We start from the raw sequence: 25,231 nt of genomic DNA, 5'->3' as shown, positions 1-25,231 counted from the left end.
TCCGTTGTCCAAAATGGTGCAAGCGTTGTTGTCTTATGGCATGGTTGGCACATTTCTTGTGGGATATGGTTTACGGTCGTTTGGTTCAAAATGAATCTCCTATCTCGTGTTAGTTTTCTGTTGCTACAGGCCTCGGCTCTGATTACCCCTTCACTATCTATTATGACGTTGAATCTTCTTGCGAATTCTCTTCTTGATACCAAAGCGAATTCTTATTGATACCAAAGCGGGTTCTTGTCGATACCAAAAGCGGATTTGTTGCGGCGTATGCTGGTCGTCGCTGATGGGGTTGGATAGTATGTCGACTAGCATAGTACTGATGTTGCACTATTTAGTAGAATGGAGGCGTAATAGATTGATACGAGGTAGTGAAGCCACAACCTTGGAAACATATTAGATGATTCTCTCGTGAGTTGAAGACCTGCACTAGATACGTCATAGAACCGCACTGACAGGTGCTTCAGTGTGGCTTAGTCGATCAGACCGTGTACCTGCGTCAAGATGCCTGGGTCCTGCATGTTCTATCAAGCTTTGTAAATACACCGCAGAAACACCGCTGCGACCTCAGCACGTGACCTACTACACTAGCACTTCCCGATTTAGACGTCGTGTCGCGTTTTGTGGGCCCGTACGCTAATTGATGCTAACATTCACACCCCACCGCGCCGTAGGGCATGCACACGCTCGACATCATCTCGCTAACCTTTTCCTTTTGTCGGCGCTCTCTTTGTTTGCTGTATGCTTGTCACCCTCGGAAAGAGAGGTGCGTCGCTCAAACCGTACAATCCGAGAAGGTCGCCGCTCTTTTACATCCCACATCCCGCTCGGACGCCTTCGCCTCCAACACGGTCCCTCACGCACCTTCCTCGTACGCGCTTCCCGACAACACCTCTGCAGCAACCGATCGCTTCGCCCACGACGTTCCCCCGCCACTACTCTGACCATCTCTCCTCGCGCCCCCACACAACAACCACCATGTTCACGTCGGCGGTGCAGAACCACAATGCCATCGCGTCCACTTCGCCTACAAACAACGCCTACAAGCAGGCCTCGCTCGGGAGTGCTTTTAATCGCCCTGGGTCTCAGACATTGTCGGCGCGTCCCGTAGGAAACGGGATGAAAACCCCTATTGTGGCAACTACACAGGGGACCAAGAGGACATCAAATGGATTGGTCAAGTCATTGAGCTCTCAAGAAGATGATTTCGAATACCCCACAGTGAACATTGTTGGGTCGGAAAAGGAGAATGAGCTGCCGGCTGCATTCTACACGTCGTCTCGCAACAACTCGGGCGTCCTAGCCCAGGCTCTGTTTGATGAGGACGACTTCGATAGCGACATAGATCTCGACGTTGAAGATCCGGCGACGAAAGGCACTGTCACGTATCCTACGTTACCGCGCGTTGTCTCTGACGGATCGGCCGACTCGGGATACAATTCAAGAGCGCACACTGCTGACGTAAAACCAGAGTTGGATAGCAGTCAGCCAGTACCGTGGTCTTCATCGCCTTTATCACACTATAAAACACCACAGAGGCCTGATCCGCCAAAGTCCAAGCGAAGAACCCTACCATGGACACAGAACCAGAACCAGGAACCCATACAGGAGGAAGAGGAGGACGAGGAGACTACGCATCCTAGGAAAAGAGTGTCCAAGGAGCCCGATAAGGCGGTGTCGACACCAGCTAAGCAGTCAAAGTCACAATTTCCTTGGAATACAACCGCGAGCGCCATGAAGCAGCAGCAGAAGAATTTTAGGGAGACCAACAAGGCTCAAGCAAAGGCGAACCAGGGCACTGACGAGGATATGAAAGAAGCTATCAAGAAGAAAAAGAAGAACACCGTTCACAAGATCTTCCTTAGTGAAGAGCAACAGAACGTGCTAAACCTGGTGGCGGAGTACAAGAAGAGCGTTTTCTTCACTGGGTCTGCTGGTATGTAGACTGGGATGTTCGTATGAGGTCCTGCTAACAATGATAGGTACTGGTAAATCAGTCTTACTTCGCGAGATCATTGCTGCGCTACGACGGAAATACGCCCGTGAGCCGGATCGAGTAGCAGTCACAGCATCCACAGGTCTGGCAGCGTGTAACATCGGCGGTGTCACTCTACACAGTTTCGCGGGTATCGGACTTGGCAAGGAGCCTGTAGAAGACTTGGTCAAGAAGATTAGAAGGAATGCCAAGGCAAAGCAGCGGTGGTTGCGCACGAAAGTGCTGATTATGGATGAAGTCTCGATGGTGGATGGTGATCTATTTGACAAGCTAGAGTCAATTGCGCGGACGATTCGCAACAACGGCAGGCCATTCGGTGGTATCCAGCTTGTTATCACTGGCGACTTCTTCCAATTGCCCCCAGTACCAGAGAGTGGACGTCAAGCCAAATTCGCTTTCGATGCAGGTACCTGGACTACAAGCATCGAGCACACAATTGGTCTACACCACGTCTTCCGTCAGAAGGATCCGGTCTTCGCGAACATGCTCAACGAGATGCGAGAGGGCCGACTGACGCAAGACTCGATTAATCGATTCAAGCAGCTGGAGCGCCCACTACCAAAGGGCGATGGGAGCGTCGAAGCTACAGAACTCTTCCCCACGCGTACAGAAGTCGATCGGGCAAACACCACTCGCATGCAGCAACTCCACGGTAATACCTTTTTATTTGAAGCTCGCGATGGTGGTACGATCACAAACAAAGAGCAACGGGATAGGCTGCTGCAGAGCTGCATGGTACCAGCGCAAATACATCTGAAGAAAGGCGCCCAGGTCATGTTAGTAAAGAACATGGACGACACTCTAGTGAACGGCTCGCTAGGGAAGATTACAGGGTTCATGACTGAGCAAATGTTCAGCATCTATAAGGAGGACGAAGAGGCGTTCCTGGAAGGTGGTCCCTCAGAGGCTGCCATGAAGACAGAGATGATGAAGAGCTCGCTTGGAGTAAACAGCAACCAGGTATATCCCGTAGTCCGGTTCGCCATCGCAGACGGCACAACGCGTGACCTATTATGCAAGCGCGAAGACTGGAAGATTGAGCTGCCGAATGGCGAAGTGCAAGCATCGCGTTCTCAGATCCCGCTCATTCTGGCGTGGGCGCTCTCCATCCACAAAGCACAAGGTCAGACTCTAGAGTGTGTGCGTGTCGATCTTGGCAAGGTCTTCGAAAAGGGTCAGGCGTATGTTGCACTATCCCGTGCGACGAGCATGGCTGGTCTGCAGATCCTGCGTTTCGACCCCAGGAAGGTCATTGCACACGAGAAGGTGCGGTCGTTCTATGCCGGTCTTAGTAGAGCGGAGCAGGTCGAGGGCAAGGTGAAGAGCAAGACCATTGTAGGCAAGATGCAGGCTGCGAAGGCGAAGAAGATATGAGGTAGGTTTGGTATATTGGCTCACAATACAACGGCATAAGTGGTGTTATTGTTACAGGGCTTAATGGCGTTCATGAAGTGTGGAAGCTTACATGGCTAGAAGCATGGTTCTCGGGGCTGATAGGAACTCGACTCTTTTTTCACGCGGCGTCTGGCAGACAGCATACAATGATACCAAATTACGCCACTGACATTCGACACGTCATGGCCGACGTCTGAAATAACATACATATCCTTTCCGCCTCACGTTTCTCTCGCCTGTGTAGTGGAAACGATTGTGGAGGGACCAGGAACGTCCGGAGAATGTAGCGTGCACAAAGACGAACTACGAACTGTATCCATGGCGGGAGCAGTCGGCTACTTCAAGCCCTCCTTCAAAAGAAGAGTCTGATAAACTCCATTAGATGCTCTACACAGCCAGAGACAGCTAGACTCTCATGTTCTGCACAAGATACATGCTTACAAAGAGTCGTTTCCTTGGGTTCTTGTAAGTAGCCTTACAACTGCCAGCTGCGCATACGACGAGCTGGTGGACGATTCTGTTGATAAGTCATGATTGTTGGCTTCCTCCTCTCCACCTTCGTCGCTATTTTCTGGCTCCCCCTTTTTCTCTAGATCCTCGCGACGACCTCCAGTCAGGCCTACAAAAAAAAAACAAGACATCACAAAAGGTTTATAGTGTTGATGTGTTATAATTCGTTTAAAACTAAGACGGCTTGATAACGCTAAGCGTGGTACGAGCGTTAGAGGTTACGCTCGGCCTTTTAGTGTAGAATGCCAATCTAGGTAGTTAGAATTGTCCTGTAGGCTAGGTGTCGATGAATTACTATAACTGACTACGGCTTTTCTAACCACTGCAGGCGCAGCGAAGTCCACTCCTGTAGACTACTTAGTAAAGATCGTACCTAACAACGGCTGTGTGACTTACCCATCGGGATACATTTCACAGAACGGGGTACGGCCACCCCCGCACCAGCCACGGCAATCACTCGCACGGCTGCAGAAATCAGGAAGATTTCTTTGTGGAGCAGGCTGAGGAGCAGCTACAGCGAAAGCAGCAAGGGAGAGGAGAGCGACAATAGAGATCTGCGTTTTGTTATGGTAGAGAAAGGTATTTAGAATGTTCTGATTGATGTGGAACAATGAGCGCTCAGTGCTCTTTATATACTCGATAACAATTTAGTAGATCTGTGCATGTAACTGCGATGATTACTGAAGTTCAACTGTATTCTTCAAGTGATTGGTAGGCCTGACTTCGGAAATAAGCACAAAAGTTAATAACGGCAAACTCTCAGGGCAGCGTCTGCTAGAGAATCAATGGATGGGTTCTTTGTGTGAAACGGGTCGGGCAGATACGAGTCATGAAAGGTACGCGTTGCGATCTTGGTTGAGGGGTTCTAACCAGTGGAACGTCTTGGCGAGACCATCGAGTAACAGCCAATCTTGGCAATTTCAAAGAGATCGATGGAAGATCTTGGAGATCCCGTACGAACCAGATAAACGGCCGATCAGGGGGAGGGAGTGCTTGCTGTGAATCACTTGGCCTTCATTGTGATCACATTTGACCGCGAAATACCATCGCCCAAAGCCATGCCTTCGGTCGTGATACGGGTACCCCAGGCTACTCATGTCGGGCCGTTCTCTGCTAGCGTTCGGTCGTACCTTTGGTAACGGCACAGCATCTGGTGTGAGCCGTGGGTGTGGCGGTCAGACAACCTTGGAAAGCTATCGGTGGAAATCTTGCATAATGGAGGCATTTTGTAGGGTCAGTTTGACTATTTTGTTCAAAGAAGTAAGAGACTAGCGGCTGAGGGGGTAGGCGAGACATGTACTGTCCATGCTAAGAGCAGTCAACTTCATCAGAAGATTATTTTGTACGGAGAATCTACCTAGGTACCGAACTCTCTTGAATAGTCTACACAATAAAGGAAATTTAGGCCCCCGTGTCTCCGCGCTCAATGCAAGTCGTCAACGGGGAGGGTGAGAGCGTTGACTGTTCGCAGCCTCCTCTCCATCCTCGTCTCTAGATCTTCGTTATCCTCTAAATGCTCGTTAACGTGTGTGGACGACATCTCCTCTCAACGTTTACATAGATAGCATTGATACAGCGAACAAAGAGAATCTGTTAAGTACAGTGGGTGGATTGCCTCGGCGGTTATGCTACGGGCTTCCTCGCAGCTCCTTTGTACGAGACGTTGCCCGTCTCCACTAGACCCACAAAAAGTGCAAGTAAGGAACACAAAGATGTAAAAAACATACAACAGCGGGGATTCGCTAGTGGTCACCCACCTAACTACTAATCCGCCGGTACACTGCTTGTATATGGCTGAGCGGACGGGAAGCCTAATTTTCAGTGTCCTATGGTCGTATGTATCAATTCTTCCACATTTTATACTTATAAACTAAGAGCTGTGCGGCTTCGGGAATGCTTCAGCTATACCGTACTAACCATCACAGAGGTCAGCGATATCGACACTGGTTTTGACCGCTGGCGACAGCAGAGATACTACTGTGGCTCTCCACCTCCGGACGTAGTCCAAAATGTTGTAGATCTATGCTATACTTCCTTTGATGATCATCGCTTTATCGTAGTCATTGCCGGTGATGCGAGATAGCTTTGCCCAGCCAAATTGGGAGAAATTAGGGGGCCTCGCGAGATTTTTCACGAGCATGGGCGACATCGACGGTCTCGTAATGGGTGGTATCGGTATACCTAGTTTCCCAAAATTGATCGTGTGGAGCTGGATTCCAGATCGTGATCAACCACCACATAAGGCAGGCATCTGTTTCTTTGAGCTCAGCAGCTGAATGTTGAAGCTCCGATGTGACTACCTAAGTTGCTTCTGTTAATCGTTGGCTGTACCATCTTCCTCTGTTCTCGACTCTGAATCACACATGTCCCCCATATAGTTGTTGGCCTGTCACTATGTTCAGTACTGCAAGCCAGACGGCCTTCATATGTTGGACAAGCTGGATGATTTGTTCGGGTACGTGGCATGCTTCGCCAAGCTGGTGGTCGAGTGAGTATCTTGTTATACGATGTGCTCCTACGTTCCCCTACCACAGCCTGGAACAACCAAGTGTGTTTTTATGACCACTAGTGGTAGACTTTTCTTCATGTTTGTATGAGCACTCGTCCATTTGTTGTACACCTCTTGAAAATCCACTAGGTAACTGGGGACATGGGTTGCTACTGCAGAGAGGTCTTCGTGTCGTGATCCCAGTGGAAAAATCCATAGGCGATTTATTGGGCGTGGTGAATGGGATATACATAGCTTGGCTTGTCCTAGCCAATTCGCCCTTGAGTGTCCACAGATGCGCGATAGAAACTGAACAAGAAGATTTGTAGTCGGCACCGCGGTCACACTTTCATTATCGATTGTGAAGGATCCCTGTGCAGCATAGATAATAGTGGTGGACTTAATGCAAGCAATACACGGACGACGGCGAGAAATTATGTGGGGGAGAGGCATAAATAACTACACCGTCGCGAGATAAAGCCTGAGGCATCCACATTTAGCAGCTCGCACCCAATTCGGCACACGATAGCGTCTCAATTTGCGAGGGCAGAGGCGTGATTGGACTGTCCCTGTCGACATTGGGCGGTGGAGACGCTGCGCTAGTCAGCTGCACACAATTTCAGGGTCTCGTTAGAGTCTTGTCCGGTGTTGATCAGGGATCATGGCGGCTGGAGACTTGATGGCGACCGAATGTGCCGGGAGTGGCGATGACAGTTTAATGTGTAGGGACATGTCAATATGCTAGGCTGCGTAGCAAACAAAGTATTGTTTGCAGTGCTGTGGATTGTTCGCATGAGTGGCGGCTTTGTTGTGGCCCTTCCTATCGCGAGCGGTCGCGACTGCCCCCAGATTCGATAGCGGTAATCTCGGCGGCAGGTACCAACGTCCCGGCCCCTCCCTCTCGAGTCGCAGAGCAGCAGCATCGTGAGCCTTCTCGTGCACTACTCCGACTCTCCCAGCTCCAACACGCATCATCTCACACACGGTCTGTCGCTCATACCTGTCGCTGAGCAGTTTGACCGCCGCTGGCCAGTCACCGCGCGCACAAATTCAGTTTCCGGCGGCTGAAACGCTGCAAGGTCCATCGTGCGTCCAGCGCCCAGAACAACACGAGCTCCACGCTATTCCCCTGCGCTCCCTAGCTCCACCTCGGCCTCTCCAGTCCATAGTCTTGAGCGCAGAGTATGTATACTCGCAGACCGCCGCCATGACTGCTGCAAGTATCTCCTCGCCGGTTGATGTGAATGAAGATCTGCATCACGACGATCTTGTCCAACGCCTAAAGTCCACGCCCGCTGTGAGCCCGATACCGCTTCAAGGCCCGAAGAAGGCACCGGCTCGTACAGAGGCGCCTATAGAAGACGCATCACGCTCAAGCTCAAGCCAGCACTCCGTCGACGCCATGGGAGAAAGCAACTCGCTCGCCCGCCAGCTCAGCAACACCTCCGACGACAGCATGACTTCGCGCAGGCCCTCCACACCACGCTCGCAGACGGACCCTCAGCCCAACACTCTGACGTCCCTCACCCTCACCACTCGGCCACGGAACCGCTCGCCCTACTCTCGCTCTCACCTTCGCTCTCAGAGCGGCTCAGCGTTACCGAGTGCGCCGCCCATGACACGGGCCCATTCGCTGCCTACTGTCATGCAGCCGTCTGGCAGCCTCATGCTCTCGCCTACCCCGATGCCGCTCGCCCGCCCGGCTTCTCCTCTGCGGTCGCCTAAGCCGACCCGCAGCCCACGGGCACTGGAGCCACGGCCTCACGCAGTAGGAGCCCCGGAGCGGTACGGCTCGGGTATCCGTCCAGCCTCTATCGGCTCATTCGAGGGTGCTCCGAGTGTATGCAACATCTCAGAGGACGCTGAACTCGAACTCACGCCACGGGTCGGCACCACCGTGTCGAGTCTATACAGCAGCACAGGCTCGCTCTCCAGGCGGCGTCGACCAGCCTCACCGCTCTACCAGGTCTCGCTATCCTTTGGCGCACCGCCTACCAGCACCCCTTCCGTCAGCACACCCACGTCAACTGTCTCTTCACCCCTCCTTGCACCATCCAGGTTCAACGAGAACTACCCCATGTCCCATGCCTCATCGTCTGTACCCTCTACACCAACCTCGATGCGCTCCCGCAGCCCTTCCATTTCGTCTCTCGAAACTATCGAAGACAGTCCAGATGCAGAAGAAGAGGCTACAGAGGCCGATCGTATACGGCGACTCAAGGCTGCGGCTGATCGTGAGGATGGCGGAGATGCCAGGAGATCCAGCCTAGACGTGCCCGAAGGCCGTGGGCGCAGTCTGGGTTTCGGCAAGCGAGACTCAAGGAAGAGGTGGAGTGTCTGCGGAGCCGAACGACGAGGCGACCTGGACCTGGAAACTATATGGGAGGATTGATTCTCAACATACTGATACTCTCAGCGTTATTGCGTCTTCGAAGTATACGACTATGAGCGTACGGAGTTTTGGAGTTTGATTTCGGCGAATGGTTGGTCCTGCACTTTTTCCTTTTCTTTCACACATTATGATCGTCACCCAACGCGGCTCGGACCAGCGTTCATGGATGGAACGAGGACGCGCTTTTGTTTTACGCATATGGTATGATACATTTCAACGATACGACACGATACGTCGTCGCAGCATGATACCCTCCTTCAGGAGCTCTAGTTTTGAGGCTGTCCTACAGTCTGACTGCATTTAGTAACCTGCAATACAATACTGATTGATCTGGATGAATCGCATTCTCCACCCGTTGACCTTTTGCCTACAGAAACTAGTGTCTAGTTTTGCCTACTACTGCCGTTTTGGGAAGTCCGAACAGTCGGCCAATGACATCACACTAAGAGCTGGAGCTTGAAGCTTCCTAGTGGGGTTGAACGCGACTGCCCCTCGACATGAACAACTTATATATTCAAGACCATTCCTTCTCTCTATTCACTTCAACTACATCACTCACAAGAACAAGCGCACCGCCAACATGATCAACCTCGCAATCATCGGAACCAATTGGATCACCCACTCCTTTGTTGAAGCCGCGCACGCAACTGGGAAATACAACCTCTCTGCCGTCTATTCACGAAAGGAAGAGACTGCGAAAGAGTTTGCATCTAAATACGAGGGCAAGCAGATCACCACATATACCGACCTCAGTGCACTAGCACAAGACAAGATCGACACAGTCTACATTGCTAGCCCAAACATCCTGCACTACGAGCAAGCCAAGCTGTTCCTAAATGCAGGCAAGAATGTCATCCTGGAGAAGCCTTCATGCAGCACAGTCGATGAACTGGATGATTTGTTCAAGCTAGCCAAAGAAAAGAAGGTCGTCCTTGTCGAGGCGTTCCGCCACATCCAAGAAGCAAATTTCAAGCTCCTCAAGGAGAAGATCTCCGATCTTGGTCCCCTGTACGGCGCCTCTATCACCTATGCGCAGTACTCTTCACGCTATGAGAAGGTCCTGCAAGGCGAAGTACCCAACATCTTCAACCTCGAGATGGGTGGTGGCGCACTCGTCGACCTAGGTGTTTACTGCGTGGCTGCAGCCGTCGATCTCTTTGGCGCACCCACCTCTTCGCAGTACTATCCCGTCAAGATCGCAACGGGAGCTGACGGTGCCGGTCGCTTGATACTCCACTACCCCAACTTCACAGTCCATCTCTGCCATTCAAAGATCTACAACTCCGACGCCCCATCTGAGATCTACGGTGAGAAGGGTACGCTGATTATACCGACCATTACCGACATCGACAAGATCACCTTCTGGGATCCCAAGAAGAAGACCAGAGAGGACGTACAGGGTATCAAGACACCTGAAAAGCTCAATTTGATTGAAGAGGCGAGGGAGTTTGCGAGATGCATTGAAGAGAAGGACGAGGCTGCATTAAGTAGACTGGAGCAACATAGCAGGGATACGTTGACGATCCTGCAGAAGGTCAGGCACGACAATGGTCTTGTCTTCCCGGGAGGAAAGTAAAAGCCTGGCCTCATAGTTGGTAATCACAACACCCTCAGATGAATATTGTTTCAAGTCACTATATTGTAGGCTGCTGCATGCTTCCGTCGGTTAACATTACCCAAATCGTGCAATACCAAGCAATACGTCAAATCCTCAGAGGGTACTAACAGTGCAGATCTCATTCTTCTACATCAAACGGTGTGGTAGGAACGCAGGCAGTATTGCTAGTCACATCAAACAGTAATCGCATGAAGCAGAGTGGCGCTTATTGATCACGACATGGGATCATGCATACTGTATTAAGAGAGCTTTGTCATTGTTTCGCGCATTTCTACTACGAAACCATCGTTCCATTCCTCGCCATAGGCGTAATTCTCCCCAAGCCCTTTCAGAAATATCTCTCATAATGAGCTGGACTCTAGCAGGTCGTTCTCCACAAGTCTCTTCAAAGTAAACCTCCCAAAATAAGCCTAACTATAGCAAGCCGCTTTCCGTTCCCAAAGAATTGAATCAAGTCCTGTTTCCTCCTGCGATTACTTCCAAGCTGAAGTCGCGATAAAGTATCGTATCGTATCGTACACGTCTGGGTATTCTGCTTTCCTCCTACTCGACTCGACTAAGAAAGTATCGACGTCGTTCTCACTCCTCCACTCAGTGTGGTTATGACTTTGAAGGTATTGGAGGTAGGGGTCGGTTTGGTGGTGGGCCCGGGCAGGGTGGGAGTGTTGCCCAGCCTTTTGAAGGCATGTTGTGTAGTTGTGGTTGTAGTTGTGGTTGACTGAGAAGCATATGATATCTCAGTGTTTGAGATACTCCGTGCCGCTGTGTAATTGGAGCGGTTTGTGCTAAGATCGAAAGCCTAGAAACCGAGCAAGGTAAGGTTTGTAGAAGAAGATGTTTGATCAGATAAGATGGTGGAGCTGATGGAGTTGATGGTTGGATGAAGATCTTGTCCAAGGAGATGTAGCCTCCCTATATACATCCCACCCCTACCCTCTCCCAACACCAATCAAGGGGTTAAACTATCCCTTCCAAAAGAATAGTGGATAGTCACAATCAGCGAACGATGAGAAAAGCACCGCCGATCGCCCTCGTCGATCAACAGCAGTACTCCACCGTGGTTCAACAAAGCAATGCGTACATATTGGGATTGGTCCTTCACTGCAAACGTTAGCCAGGTTCAGGGTGTCTGCTTCCGCGGAAACGAGACTATGCCTGCTCGGTACCTCACAAAAGATGTGACGACAGGGAAACAAGGTTCAAGACCCTACTTCCCCCTCGGGGCGACTAGTAGACTGCTTTTTTGCAAGCTAGATAGTCTGGGAGGCGCAAAGCGGAGGGAGGTGGCTAAGCATTTGCTTTTTCGGGCCTTAGCGCAGTATCGACGGAAAGGGAAAGAAGAAGACAGGGAAAACGGGAATAGTATCTACACAGTCAGTGCAAGAGCGTCTCGACTGGTCTTTCACCACGTGCGTTTATGCTGTATCAGAATGTGGGTGACGTGGACGGTGAAGAGCTGTCTTCACCGCGATACTGTATCTCAGCCTCACCCGCGCCTTTTCCAAAAGGAAACGCAACACCCTTTACAACACAAAGGTGTTTCGATGGGACACACACAATAGCGGTCTAGAAGGTCCTCCTACACAGGGCGTCTGAAGTGGGCGAGTGACACGTCGTTGGTACCGAGCTGGACTCAACCTACCCGTCGCCTGTGGCTAAATCTCCGCCTTGATGCCAGATGCCAACAAATGTCTCAGCTCGTCTTACTCCTTGGTGATCAGACCATCATCGATGATGTGGTGAGCGAGCTCGGTTCGCTTAGGTTCTTGTCGCGAAACTCTCAGACTTGCTCCTCGCCCTACACGCCGAACCTTCTTGAGGCAATGAGTCCCTGCGTCTCTTTGTGTGGTTATCGTACCATGTCCCCTCTTTCGTCGGTCACCCCGAAATGTTGCTGTATTAGTCTTCGTCTTTGGCGCATTACCCAGGCTGACCAGGCCCGTCACATTGGTACGCATCGTTCGTGGTAAAGATTGTGCAAAGAGCACACTGGTGGAACTTACGCAAGCGCGTGTAAATTAGCACCCGTAGACTTCTTTAGTACTGGTAATGGCCTTACGCGCCGTCTGAGCCGTTGAACAGCGCGAACGAGAGTATAAACGCGGTGGAGCATGGTGATTCCGTAATATCCAGGCCGAAAGAAACGAGGTGAGGTTTAGCGTATTATAAGTGTACCAAAGACGCGCCGGATCAGACACCCGTGGCCAACCGATCGATTCCAGACTAGTAGGTTTAGCTGAGGTCCGTTTTCCGCGGATCTGGCATTTCTGACATCTGACGTGCCCGCGCGTTTTGTCTGGCTTGGTGCATGTGAAGAATTGCCCATGTACACTGGCCATGCGGGTTGGTAATCGCCACTTGGGCCTCAAGGTAGGGTGTCAACTCTTTTTAGTTCTAGATCTAGGTGTAAGCGAGCTTGATCCGTGAGGTACACGTGGGTTACCTGTCAAAAAACTTGCAGCCGTTCGATACTCGTTTCGGGACCGAGTCGACGGTCGTGATGTGATGGTGTGGAAGCCGATGGTACGGATGCCGATACTGCCGTCGCTGCCGATTACACGTAGTCCAGAACATTCGGAAGCTCTTCAGATCGTGAGACATCATTTCGCATCGAGGGTGTTCCCCCTCCCCCTCCGATGTCCCTAACGTAAAGCCTCAATACGACCAGAGGCAAACGCGTTGTCAGTTCATCAGCTGCAGATGAACACAACCCGCATCCCCGTTAGCTCTACAGGTTCTCCTGGAACGATTAAATCTTACGCTCCGCGTAGCTCCCGCCACCCCTGAAAGTTGTGGTGGCTCATGGTGGAAGTTGCGGCGAGCTTATACTACTCGAAAGACGTGACAGTGACAGTCTGGGGCATGTAAGTGGGGCAGCTGATTGCTGTTGATCTAGACGTTGGGACCGCAAGTGCTAGTTCGTTTCAGCTGCAGTAATTACCAGATTGCGCTACCCTGTGATTCGACGGTCTAAATATCAGCTCATTGGTGGCTTTCAAAGATAAGTTGTCTTGTCGGCACAAGGGGCTAGTCGGATGTCTGCATGTTAGCTGACTGTCCGTACCGTTACCAGGGTAGGAGAGAACGCAAGTTCGAGCCTGGAGAGCCTGTCGTTTTAGGGATCCACTTAGCTTGGCATAGAGCAAAGCCGCTGAAGATTTTAGTAGAAGTGGCTTTAGTGGGCACCAACGACCCGACTTTCCTGGGAGATCTATCATAACCGTAGTGTTGGTTTCGTGGTTACAAGCAGCCGAATGCCCTACCATCAACGCTACGGCTATGATCGGTTTTCGAAGACGGACCGATATGGAGAGTTCATTTCATCCTACGGTGACAACCGATGGTCAGACACAGGCCTGATGTCATCCGTTTCTTCATCTAGTTGACCCAATCTGATTGCTAGCTTGGCAGTAGACTCCAGCTGTTTCAGTCTTCAAGGTATGGGTTGCGACAGCGATCAATATCGAGGTAGTACAGGATTTGATAGTCGGCTAACACTTTGAACGTGGTAGAGAACTGTACCATATCAAAAGGCTGTACGATGAGGTATCGATCTACATTCGAAGAGTAGTAATCGGTGAGAGAGGCTGGAGTTGACGGCATAGCGCTTTTAATCAGCGCGAATCTATGGATTATGGCGTAACTCGACCATACTTCGCAACAAAGACGAAAACAGTTGTTTCTACCTAGCAGTTAGGATTGTCAGCAAGAGCAAACAAACGTTGTTTGCATAACCTCAGCGTGCATTGTGTAAGAGGAGAGTGACGCGTATTCAGGAGATCTACAGCACTATTAGCTTTACTCGCTGAATGATTGGAATACCAGACTTTGTGGTTGCTAGCTCCCACCGTGTCGAGGGGTAAGCATTAGCCTAGTAAAGCGGGATGCGTGTGCTCCCTATCAGCACACGTCGACTCCACCATAAGTATTCCCAGGGCACGTGTCAATTGTATCCCTCGCGTTTACTGCTCAAGTGGGTATAGCGTCATCATCTACCGAGTAGCTTATATGGTCAACCGTTAGAGGCCGACAGAGGTTCAGCCTCGTCGTCAGCGTTGCCAAGCATTGCGGGCAGAGTGGCAGCGGGCCGGGATTGTCAGAAACGTATCTTAGGATCTGAAGCGGCATTTCACGTGCAATCGCTGACTGTACCCTGTGGCCGCTCGAAAACACAAATCAATACCAGTTCTCTGAATGAGGCGGATGGCTGAGAGCAGGTGTTCCTGTAAGTCCCGGAAACACAACCTCCTGCATGCGGGGTATGCATTGAGGTGATGCATAGTAACGGCAGCCTTCTTGAGGCGGATCGGCTTTTGCCAACGTTTGCAGTCATAATGCCGCTCGGCTCGGCGAGAACGGCAGTAGTACCCTCCTCGTTTTCCCACCCTGCTGGTGACTGCCAGAAGATATCGCATACGATGAAGCCCCTCGAAAGGGACTGTGGCGATCTTCTATCTCATCGCCCTGTTATCGGGACAGCATTTGTCGAGATGGCAGATAGAGCCATACCATGGTACATATGAATCCGGCTCGGTCTAGCAACCACGTTGTGTTAGAAGCCCTTGAGTCATATCATGGGAAAGAGGAAGCCCATTCCCTGTGAATCGAACGCCAGACAATAGGATCGGAAAGCGATATGCACGTTGGAGTTCTTGTAGGTATTCAACCATGCGCCATATGGTGGAGAAAGGCCTTTGTCTCGCTTCCTCGTCAACACTACTAGCACTGTACTACAGAGCATTATCAATGTGATAATGCGGTCGGTGGCTGCTGACGTAGATAATGTGTTACTTCCATGCTTTGTGAGACCAGGCCGTCGAGCCAGAGGCGGGCGGGGCGATGACTGAGGGGTCCTGTGATGGAGATATTGTGCAAGTTGGTACTTCCAGTTGGTGAAGGACTTCGATCGAAGTTGAGGCTTCACCACGCAGAAGCACGGTCGGTAGAGGCGGTTGAAGGATACCGTTTGTGTTTGTTCAGGAGTTCACACGAGTTCGTCCTAGAGGGAGCGTGGAGGAGTTCCGACGTCCACGTGCCGCATCCGCAATCGCTCGACGCGGCCATGATATTTTCGGTTAGCGGCAACACTAACAGACATCGTTGACTACGGACGGCAGTTCCGTCCTAGACAGATTTTCAACTTCAGAAACCAACGCTTGATAATGGATGAGATAAAGGTGGTCCTAAGAACTACTACCACGCCGGGCGACCGTTGGCTGCTATCAAACAGGATCCATGATTCCGTCGTGGCGTCACGGCAAATTGCGCCTCCTGCACGAGCGGGATTGGATGGCCACCATTCTATGTATGCCTCTGTCGCATACAGCAATCCGCACTATTAGTGTTGTTGCCCGAGATAGTTGTGTATCGGTATTCGGCGACAATGATCATGTCACGGAGACATAACCTCTTTCACATTGGCGACGTGATACGCGTCCATGGAGCGCGCGGCTAGACACTAAGTCTTACAGTCATGTCAAAGCCACGAGTTGGATTGTCATCTAGCCTCTTAACTCGAATACAAGACCAGGCGTAATGAGGATATAGGACTAGTAGGTGTCTTTCAGCTGCAGCCAAAAACATGTTTCGCACGATGATCGAGAGTATGCAAGTAGCCCAAGATGCTCACCAACCACGATCACCCCCTTCCCTTCGATACATGCTATCCATGGATCTCAACTAGAATCCTCCGCCTAAAACTTCGAGGCTACTGCTTAACAAAGACAGCCGACATCATCATCTTTCTAGTGTCCCAGGCCTTGCCATTCTGACATCTGTCGCACAAGCTCAGTACTCGCATTCACCACTTATCTCGATCTCCAGACACGTATAAAGCCTCATGTCTCAGAGCGCTTCTAACCCATCATCAGCAGTTCACTCTTATGATCTTCAGCTACTTCTCTAGCATCTCTCCAATATGTTCACCAACAACGTTCTTCTTGCCTTTGGGCTTGCTGCTTCTTCCGACGCTTTCTTTCGCATGTCTTGCCCTGGACGAAATGTCCGAGAGCGACTTAACCCTATTGTCAGTCCTGGGGCTGTTTCTGGTCATGTACACACCATCTCAGGCGGAGCGGGCTTCAAAGCCTCCATGACCTACGCAGATACCCAAGCCTCGAAGTGTTCATCATGCACGATCAAAGAGGACATGTCCAACTACTGGACGCCCCAGCTATATGTCAAGTACAAAGACGGATCAGGCTTTGCTCCAGTTCCTGTCATGGGCGATACAGACGATATCAACGGTGGCATGACGGTTTACTACCTCCAACGTCGCGGAGACAATCAGACAGAGAAACTTCACGCCTTTCCAGAGGGTTTCCGTATGGTTGCTGGTGATCCGTTCACTCGCACATATGATGGTAGTCTTGCCGCACAAGGTATTTCCTTCAACTGTCTCGGTGCAAACAAACCCGAAACCGACGGTCTGCGAGCCCAAGTCTTCTTTCCCCAGTGCTGGGACGGTGTGAATCTCGATTCTGTAGACCACAAGAGTCATATGAGCTACCCAGACGGCGACGTTTATAACGGTGGTAATTGTCCGTCTTCTCACCCTATTCACACAGGGTCAATCTTCTTCGAGCTTCTCTATGATACGGCTCTGTTCGCCGATCAATGGGTCGACGGGAAACACCCTTTTGTATTCGCCCAAGGAGATACGACTGGCTTTGGCTTCCATGGTGACTTCTTCAACGGCTGGGATGTCGATGTGCTTCAGAAGGCGATCGACACCTGCACAGACGACTCTGGTCAAGTTGAGAAATGCGCTGCGGTCACAATGTTCACCGACCAAGAGTGCAACGACTGCAAGCTACCAACATCTGTCAATGAGAAGATTAGTGGAAAGCTCGCTGCACTACCCGGCTGCAACCCCGTTACCTCTGGCCCAGATCGCGCGACAGCAGGAACTTGCTCTGGCACTTCACCAACTCTTGGCTCTGGCGGTTCTACCGATTACATCGACCTTACTGCAATTCAGAAGTAGGAGTATCTTGGATGTGGTACAGACAACGTGGGTGATCGTGCTATGAACGGCTCATGGACCTATAACAGCTACATGTCAGTAGAGATCTGTGTCGACTACTGCAACTCTCGCGGCTTCACCTACGCAGCACCCGAAAACGGCAACGAATGCTTCTACAATAACAGCCTCAATCCCAAGTACGCACCCAAAGACGGCATCATGGGCTCCTGTTTCAAGCCTTGTGTAGGCAATGCCAGCCAGATCTGCGGAAATGCAAACGCCATGAGCATCTATCACAAGTGCTCTGGTACGTCGTGTAAGAACAACAATATTGGCGGGACTGCGCTAGCCCAGAGTAAGGCGGTGGTTCCTAAATTGACTACTCCATCTACTATGGCTACGGTGGTCGTACCGACTATTGCTACATCTACCCCACCAATGTATATGTAGATCCGGCTTCTGACACCGACAAATCCTGGCAATTTCGACTGCAGCTTGCCGCGTGATGGAGTCTGGGACGAATGGTAGTTTCTGACCTTCCTGACGAACATGAGTATAAAGGTCTTGATGGTTTTCCTTTGGTGGCTTTTTGAGGTTGTGCGACGTGCTTAGTATTGAAAGTATGATGATAAAATATTGCTTCGAACTTTCTGCTGTTCCGCATTGCCTTGAAGTAGAGAACAACCTGTGCATCTTTCGACATTCTTGTTTCAGCTGGCAGTTCATTGGCGAGGTGCGATACTGGCGCGAATGGATGCAAGGTACCCGCCGGCTAGTTTGAAAGTGTCGATGTACTACTGCTGTCAATAGCACTAATGCACTGATCTTAGTGGAAGACACGGGTGGCTATGCAGCCCAGCCTACGTAACTCGAATGACGTAGTAGTCACAATTTGGAAGTGATCAAGTCTGGAGTGAGGTTACTGAGCCCGTCACAAAAAGAATGTGCTATTGCTGAGAGCATCGCACAGGAACAGCTGAGGCGAAGGCTGAGAAACACACAGCGCCGCGTTTGGCATACGCAGTCCTATCTTATATCGGCATCTGTGGTGCATTTGTCTGGTTTCTGTATTTGAGGCTCGTTAACTCCAGTGCGGTACTGAGAAAGGATGGAAGCTTTCTAACTGCGACTCGGTCATGCACCTGCGGATTTTTGTGTATATTACCAAACAGGAGAACTGCACATTCTAACAGCATCAAGGCAGCATGTGGACCAGGAATTCAGTTTTGGCAGAGTCGATGCCGACTTGCGCTCGGCATTTCATTCTCGATCTACGTACAGAGACAATGGGCGTATTCCATCCCAGACCTCTGCCATCTTGTCGCTACGTAAACCTTCCAGTATTGCAAAACTAGTCTCCACCTCCTGCAATCGTTTGTACGCGTGTAGCGGATGTGTCGGTCAACTTAGATCTGGAGACGCTCGACCTTGTCCTTGAGGGTGCGGATCTGGCCCATGAGGTCAGAGGCTTCGTTTGTCGTGATGCTAGCAGCGATAACGGGCCTGGCGACACCGCAAGCGCGGCCAAGAGCCATCTTGGAGGGGACGTAGACGTAGGGAACGTTCTTGTCCTCGCAGAGAAGGGGCAAGTGGAGGAGGATAGCGAGCGGGGAGGTGTCGGCCGCGAGGATGATCAACTCGCTGATACCACGGTTGAGGGTCTTGGTAGCCTCGTTGGCTCCCTTCTTGAGCTGGCGGTAGTGTGTCGCCTGTTGTACCCTGGTTTTCGTTAGGATTTCCACATGATATCGGAGGAGATTGCTTACAGGTCAAGAATCTCTTGGCTCAGAGCCTGGTCGGCTTGCGGCCACGCAGCGCTGTTGTCTTCGGCCATTTCGGAGGTTGTAATGTTAAGGTAGATGATAGGGTTCACTGCTAAAGCTCGTCCGAAGGAGGATTCCTGTGATATGTCAGTTACGCAACTAGGCTTTGTGTATGCGACTTACACTGCTTGCTCGCCCGGATGTATTTGGGGTGAAGGTTGTGGTAGTTTGGATTTTCAGAAGCTGGAGAAACTCGAAAAGTTCATAGCTACTAGGATTATCACTAGCGCTACACGTGAGTTGGAGCTAGTGACGGAGTGGGTATAGGGCCGAGCGACATCCAGCTCTTCGCCAACCATCGTCACCACTCCTCGACATCACAACCGCCCCCGTCGCCGCATCCACGACTCCCGTCCATCTCAATAAAGATCTCGACCCCCTTCTAAACGAATCGTCGATTACATACACCACCGCAAAGATGGTCTCCGAACTTTGGTGAGTGAACACGGAGCTCCCTTGTTGAGCATGCAGGCAGCTCCAGCTTGCCTCTTGGAGATAAGCTGGGCTCGCGACTGTCATCTGAGCATTGGAGGAGCCTCTTTGTTGTTATATAGTAAGCACAATAGCTAACATGATGGATATAGCCCCGTCTATGCTGTAAGTCCTCGAACCAACCTCCGCTTCGCCTCCCGACGCGATAGCACCGCGACGACCTGCTTCCATCACCAAAGCTCGATGCGACGAACATCGCGATGTGTATCAAAGGGAACTGGGCTAACGAACGAATAGCCCTTCTTCGGCGCGATGGGCTGCACGTCAGCCATCGTCTTCGCGTGTTTCGGCGCTGCCTACGGAACCGCCAAGGCCGGTGTTGGTGTCTCGGCCATGGGTGTCCTCCGCCCTGACCTGATCGTCAAGAGTACGTGAAGCTGGGTGGATATTATGGAGTCGAAAATACAGCTAACACGCCGCAGACATTATTCCCGTTGTGATGGCGGGTATTATTGGTATCTACGGTCTCGTCGTGTCCGTCTTGATCTCCAACGGTCTGACACAGGAGTCTTCGCTCTTTGCCAACTTCATCCAGCTCGGTGCTGGTCTCGCCGTCGGTCTGTCGGGTATGGCTGCTGGTTTTGCCATCGGTATTGTCGGTGACGCCGGTGTACGAGGAACCGCTCAACAACCCAGGTTGTTCGTCGGGATGATTCTGATTCTCATTTTCGCCGAAGTCTTGGGTATGTTATTCGTTGAATTCGTGTGAAAGCGTCTGCTAACATGTGCTAGGTCTTTACGGACTCATTGTTGCCCTGCTCATGAACTCCAAGGCTAGTGACGCCCATTGCTAGACGATTACGCGGTCTCGATTGCAGAGAAGACAACACCAACCTGCAACACACAAGCAACGGTATCGATACGCAAAGTCGTTCAGCAATGTACACACATGACGCGCAACACCAACATGCGCGGCATGTCTCACGTCTCCATGTATTATTCGAACGGAAGGAAAACGAGGGCTTCGAAGTTGGGAAGCGAGGTGGTAAATAATGGCATCGGTTGGGGTGCACTTGCGATCCATTTGACGGCGTGTATTTTAGGGTCTCATCAATTTCATTCTGCGCTTGTAAACGAAATGCATTTGTTTCATTTAGAGTTATTGTGCGTCTAGAATTGTCTTGGTTCCAGTAATGTGGTATAGCCACTCGTGAGCTATTAAGCGATGTGCCTTCGACATTTCGTGCTCTCCTACGGCTGCAAGACGACCTTTGAATCATCAAGACCATGGGGTCGCTCTTGCGCTGGCGTCTTCCGTCCAATTCCTAATTCTGCTGGATCCCTACATCCCATCTCTACGGCTGCATTTCCTGCATAAAATTTGATGGGTGGCGCTGGAGAGTAGTATCTTATATCCTAATACTTCTCGTGAATAATGTTTCCCGGTAACTCTACAGTAGCATAAATCGCCTATATTCTAAAGCCAACTCCAGATGACCGCGACACTTATCGATCTATGGTTAGAAACTCTCGTATCAAGTCAGGGTACTTATTCTTCAGATGTCGTACTATTTCCTCATTGTAGTACTTCCGGTTCGAATCTTCAGGCGGCCTGAATCCTCCTGCAAGCAGTGCGAAGTTTGGTGGTGAACGCAGCTGATTGGGAAACATTTGAGCCAGCTGTTGTGGTTGCAGAGATGTGGGTAGACGATGTAAAGAGATGATCGCAAGATTTCTGAATAATATTCCGAGCTCATGTGTCGCTAGTCGAATTGGAAGGATATACTGATGTCGTAGTGATAGTGCACAGACAAGCGAGACGTGGATAAGGTCGCCTCTAACGTCAACTTGATCAGTGGAGGAGGGGTTGAAGAGGGCAGTGTGCTTAAGAAAGCTAGAGTACAGGCCCAGAACATTGGCGGTCTTTGTACAGGAAGTGTTCATGGTTGAAACTGTTCAGGCAACATCAGCCTTTGCCATCCATTCACCCCTTTGCTTATACACCTCGATCAGAAACTCTCGGTCGTTTCACTTTAACTAGAAAGGAACTGGAAGGAGACTTCTTGTAAGATACCGATATTGACGGCTTGCCTCACTTACACCGCTCGTGAACACAGCTATCATGGCAAACGCAGGTCCCCTTCACAATAACCGAACGCAAACGTAACCTTGGTCGAGAACGTCACAAGTACGCTTGCTCTCTCAATTTACCTCTCAAAATTTGAGGTTCCGCTGGAAAGCAAACGCCACTCGCCCAGACTTGACCTCCAACCCTAGGATATAAAATTATCTCCCTTCCTCCATTCTCTTCTTATCAATAACGAAACACGAGCTACTTCGGCAATCCCCTTAGCTTTCTACATCTTACAAACTTCCACTGGGTTCAATTCACTCTTATATACTCTCTCCAGACCTTCCTTTCTATATCAACAAGATTTCAGGTTTCCAGGGAAACCAACCTCCCCAATGCGGCGGCCCTCCTCCATCTGGCAACACGTACACCACCCCTCATCTTGGTAGAATCTCTTCTCGCACAGGAATCGAGCCCCTGTCTCCTCCTCAATTTCAACACCCTCCTCTCCCAGGTCACCGAGTCCCTCCAACCGTGCACCATCTCCGAGAAGAAGCACCAACTCCGCTTCAGCGTTGGAACGGCGAGTCTGTGACCCCATTCATGCGCTGGGCTTATACAGTACGAGATGCCAGCGGTCAAGCTCGACCAAACTACAATTACTACCCTGACATGAACAACGCTATTTTCCTTGGCGAGACTATTGTAGGCATACTTCCACATCACCTTCACCCCTACTACAAGAAAATATTAACCCACATCCAGGAAGACTTCGACAGTAACCCGTCCCTAGTTCACGAACTTATCCTCCGCATCGCAGACCCAGAGCTTGGTCACGCCTCTATGGACTAGATCCGCCAGAATCGCTCAGTAGTCGACATCCTCCTATACCGCCACTATCAGCGGCACGGTGGTCTGTCGTTACCTCCGACAGCACTGGATGTCCAAGTCATACATGCTCATGAGACAGCAGTAAATGCTGCTAGGGCTGCTGGTGCAACTCCAGATCAGTACGCGCATATCAATTTTCCCTCTTTTGGGTCTGCTTCCGGATGATGGCGGTCCCAAGTCGCCTGGGCAGAAGGGCAAGGCACCCATGATGCCTGGTGAGCCGTCGGGTCTTGCTTCAGGTAACAACTCGTGAGGTAAAATTGGCGACAGGCGTCCGTTTGGGGGTGGACGAGGCGGAGGTGGAGGTGGAGGTGCTGGTGGGTTCGCTATTTGAGTAAAGTCATGTACCTCCAGCCTATACTATCAGGTCTCACCCAATGGCCTCGAGTATCTTAAGTAACTCCTCGCTGGTTACTGCTGAAGTTATCTGGACTCCCAAAGTTGAGCCTGACTAACTTCTAGTAGTTCTTCTGAAGACGGGATGGCGATACGCACGACAGACCTAATTGTTTCCTAGGTAAATTGAGAGGACTGCGATGGGCGGCATAGAGTAAGGAGGATTCATGTATAGACTTGGAGAGGTAGAAGAGTTCGTACATGGGTACCATTCATATCATTACTATCATATGTCCATTACCGTCAATCCAGTGGTTTTCATTTACAAACCACTCTTCTCGTTCTTCTCGTCCCTTACACTGAGAGTCTCAACGTTCTCAGCGTCACCAACCTCACGGCCGCCAATGTACTTGCTCTCCTTCATGTTGTTCAGAGCATCTTCCTGAGCATCCGCCTTGCGAAAGGTCATGTAGAAACCGATACCACCGAACATGGCAACAACCGCGACGGAGCCGTAGTTCCACACCAGCAGCGGGTCCTCGGACAGACTGACAAAAGCCTGGCCGAGTGCGGCGGAGACAGCCGAGGTAGAGAGGGCGACGGCCTGGATGGTGGACTTCATGTTGTTGGGCGCTTTTGTGTACGCGTACTCGAGCTTGGTGATGGACGCCAGAATCTCAGACATACCGATCAGACCGTAGGGGAAGGCCTGGACCCAGACGGAGATATCAGCGCTGCAGTCCTTGCGGGTCTTGCTGAGGACGTTGATGTTGTCACCGCACGGCGACATCTTGTAGATGTAGTACTGAATGACGCAGGCTGATACCATGGCGAATGAGGAGAGCGCAAAACCAGCAGTGATCTTCTTGATAGGCGAGAGGTTAATACCAGCCTTGCGCAGACCTGGGTAGACGAGGAAGTCCATGATCGGGATAAGGATGACGATGAAGATGGGGTTCAGCTTCGAGACGATATCGTTGGGTGTTTGCCCAAGGTTCATAGTGTTGGCTTGAGAGACAAGGTTGTTGGTCATCTACAATCGTTAGTTCAGGATACTTGCTACAGTATCAAAATTCATACCTGGTTGTATGCGAGCCAGTAAAGAGGGTACCATAAGAAGACCTTGCAGGCCAAGATACCACGCTTGACTTCATCGACCCAGGCATCGTCAAAGGTCATCCAGTCAGGGACACTCTCACCGCTGGCACGAAGAGCGGTGGGCTTGACCCTGTCCCAGAAACCGTCGTCCTTGAACGTGTTCTTGCGGGGTGACTTCTTGATACCAAGACCAATGAGCTTGAAGGCCTTGCCCATGACGGATCCCGTGGGTGGCGAGAGCTTGTAGTGCTTCTTCATGGTGATGAGGATGATGGGGCAGAGCAGGTAGCAGATAGTTGGTAGTGTGTAAGAGAGCCAGAAACCGACGAAATGCTGAACAATGTTAACATAGTCATGCAACGCCTTTTAGCTGGGCAATTACCTCTGAGTAAACCATGGCGATAGAACCACAGATGGATCCACAGTTGATCAAGAAGTAGAAGTAGATGTAGATACGCGCAGTGGTAGTAGCGGGATCAACAATCTCTTTGCTTCCATCCTTTTTGACGCGGACGTAGGCTTTCTGATCCTTGTACTGTTCGGCGATGAGAGGTGAGATGTTACTTTTGAAACCGCCAGTTCCGATACCCATGATGACAAGACCGACAGCGAAGATACCGATGGAAACGTTGGGCTTGACGATGACGGCGGGGATGGCAGACATGATCAGAATGATGTGACCGATGAGAGCGACAACGTTCGAGTACTGGATGGTGTTGTAACGTCCCCAGTACTCGTCAGCTAGCCAGGCACCACCGAGAGGAGTGATGTAGGACCAGAACTGGTTGAACATGGTAAGACCAGTTGAAGCACGTTGGCCCATGTCCAGAGCACCGGAACCAGGCTTCTTGAGGAAACCGGCACCAGTCTTGGAGCCAGGAGGAAGTGGCTTCTGAATGAAGTCTGATGACAGTCAGTATATGCTCAAGTGCATGCTTTCAATTCACTTACTGACGAATACGGCACTGGTACCGTAGTAACTGAAGCGCTCAACGAACTCAACAGCAGCTACAGTCCATGCCTGCCATGGAATGCGGCCGGAAACCCTGGGAAGAGTCGCCCATTCTTCCTCAGTAGGGAAAGGACCCAAGAGGTTGGTGTGCTCATCATTGAAGGAACCGGTGGAGCTGGTGTCAATTGGAATTGGGTCCGTAGCAGTGGCACCCTTTGTGATCTCAAGAGACGCCTTGACATTGGTAGTGGCCGCCATTGTGCTGAAG

The 25,231-nt window shown here is 50.9% G+C and overlaps 7 protein-coding genes across 7 annotated transcripts; 5 read left to right on the top strand and 2 right to left on the bottom strand.

Annotated features, from left to right (window-relative positions):
• Nucleotides 1-975: 975 nt before the first annotated feature.
• ALTATR162_LOCUS6660 (uncharacterized protein) lies at nucleotides 976-3,367 on the top strand (the record flags this gene model as incomplete). The annotated part of the gene is made up of 2 exons (XM_043314282.1): nucleotides 976-1,933; nucleotides 1,980-3,367. The coding sequence occupies 2 exons, from the start codon at nucleotides 976-978 to the stop codon at nucleotides 3,365-3,367; spliced, it is 2,346 nt and encodes a 781-aa protein (XP_043170217.1).
• Nucleotides 3,368-7,593: 4,226 nt separating this feature from the next.
• ALTATR162_LOCUS6659 (uncharacterized protein) lies at nucleotides 7,594-8,778 on the top strand (the record flags this gene model as incomplete). The annotated part of the gene is made up of 1 exon (XM_043314281.1): nucleotides 7,594-8,778. One exon carries the CDS (start codon nucleotides 7,594-7,596, stop codon nucleotides 8,776-8,778), a length of 1,185 nt encoding a protein of 394 aa, XP_043170216.1.
• A 580-nt stretch (nucleotides 8,779-9,358) lies between these two features.
• ALTATR162_LOCUS6658 (uncharacterized protein) lies at nucleotides 9,359-10,354 on the top strand (the record flags this gene model as incomplete). Its single annotated transcript, XM_043314280.1, has 1 exon — nucleotides 9,359-10,354. One exon carries the CDS (start codon nucleotides 9,359-9,361, stop codon nucleotides 10,352-10,354), a length of 996 nt encoding a protein of 331 aa, XP_043170215.1.
• Nucleotides 10,355-16,313: 5,959 nt separating this feature from the next.
• Nucleotides 16,314-17,810, top strand: ALTATR162_LOCUS6657 (uncharacterized protein; the record flags this gene model as incomplete). The annotated part of the gene is made up of 2 exons (XM_043314279.1): nucleotides 16,314-17,377; nucleotides 17,450-17,810. 2 exons carry the CDS (start codon nucleotides 16,314-16,316, stop codon nucleotides 17,808-17,810), a joined length of 1,425 nt encoding a protein of 474 aa, XP_043170214.1.
• Nucleotides 17,811-18,766: 956 nt separating this feature from the next.
• Nucleotides 18,767-19,194, bottom strand: ALTATR162_LOCUS6656 (uncharacterized protein; the record flags this gene model as incomplete). The annotated part of the gene is made up of 2 exons (XM_043314278.1): nucleotides 18,767-19,079; nucleotides 19,127-19,194. The coding sequence occupies 2 exons, from the start codon at nucleotides 19,192-19,194 to the stop codon at nucleotides 18,767-18,769; spliced, it is 381 nt and encodes a 126-aa protein (XP_043170213.1).
• Nucleotides 19,195-19,927: 733 nt separating this feature from the next.
• Nucleotides 19,928-20,469, top strand: ALTATR162_LOCUS6655 (uncharacterized protein; the record flags this gene model as incomplete). Its single annotated transcript, XM_043314277.1, has 3 exons — nucleotides 19,928-20,042; nucleotides 20,098-20,358; nucleotides 20,408-20,469. 3 exons carry the CDS (start codon nucleotides 19,928-19,930, stop codon nucleotides 20,467-20,469), a joined length of 438 nt encoding a protein of 145 aa, XP_043170212.1.
• Nucleotides 20,470-23,235: 2,766 nt separating this feature from the next.
• ALTATR162_LOCUS6654 (uncharacterized protein) lies at nucleotides 23,236-25,221 on the bottom strand (the record flags this gene model as incomplete). The annotated part of the gene is made up of 4 exons (XM_043314276.1): nucleotides 23,236-23,946; nucleotides 23,994-24,344; nucleotides 24,394-24,914; nucleotides 24,963-25,221. The coding sequence occupies 4 exons, from the start codon at nucleotides 25,219-25,221 to the stop codon at nucleotides 23,236-23,238; spliced, it is 1,842 nt and encodes a 613-aa protein (XP_043170211.1).
• Nucleotides 25,222-25,231: the final 10 nt, after the last annotated feature.

Source organism: Alternaria atra (assembly GCF_907166805.1).
Source record: "Alternaria atra isolate CS162 genome assembly, contig: 25, whole genome shotgun sequence".
Lineage (NCBI taxonomy): Eukaryota > Fungi > Ascomycota > Dothideomycetes > Pleosporales > Pleosporaceae > Alternaria > Alternaria atra.
This window is presented reverse-complemented; position numbering and strand designations above follow the sequence as displayed.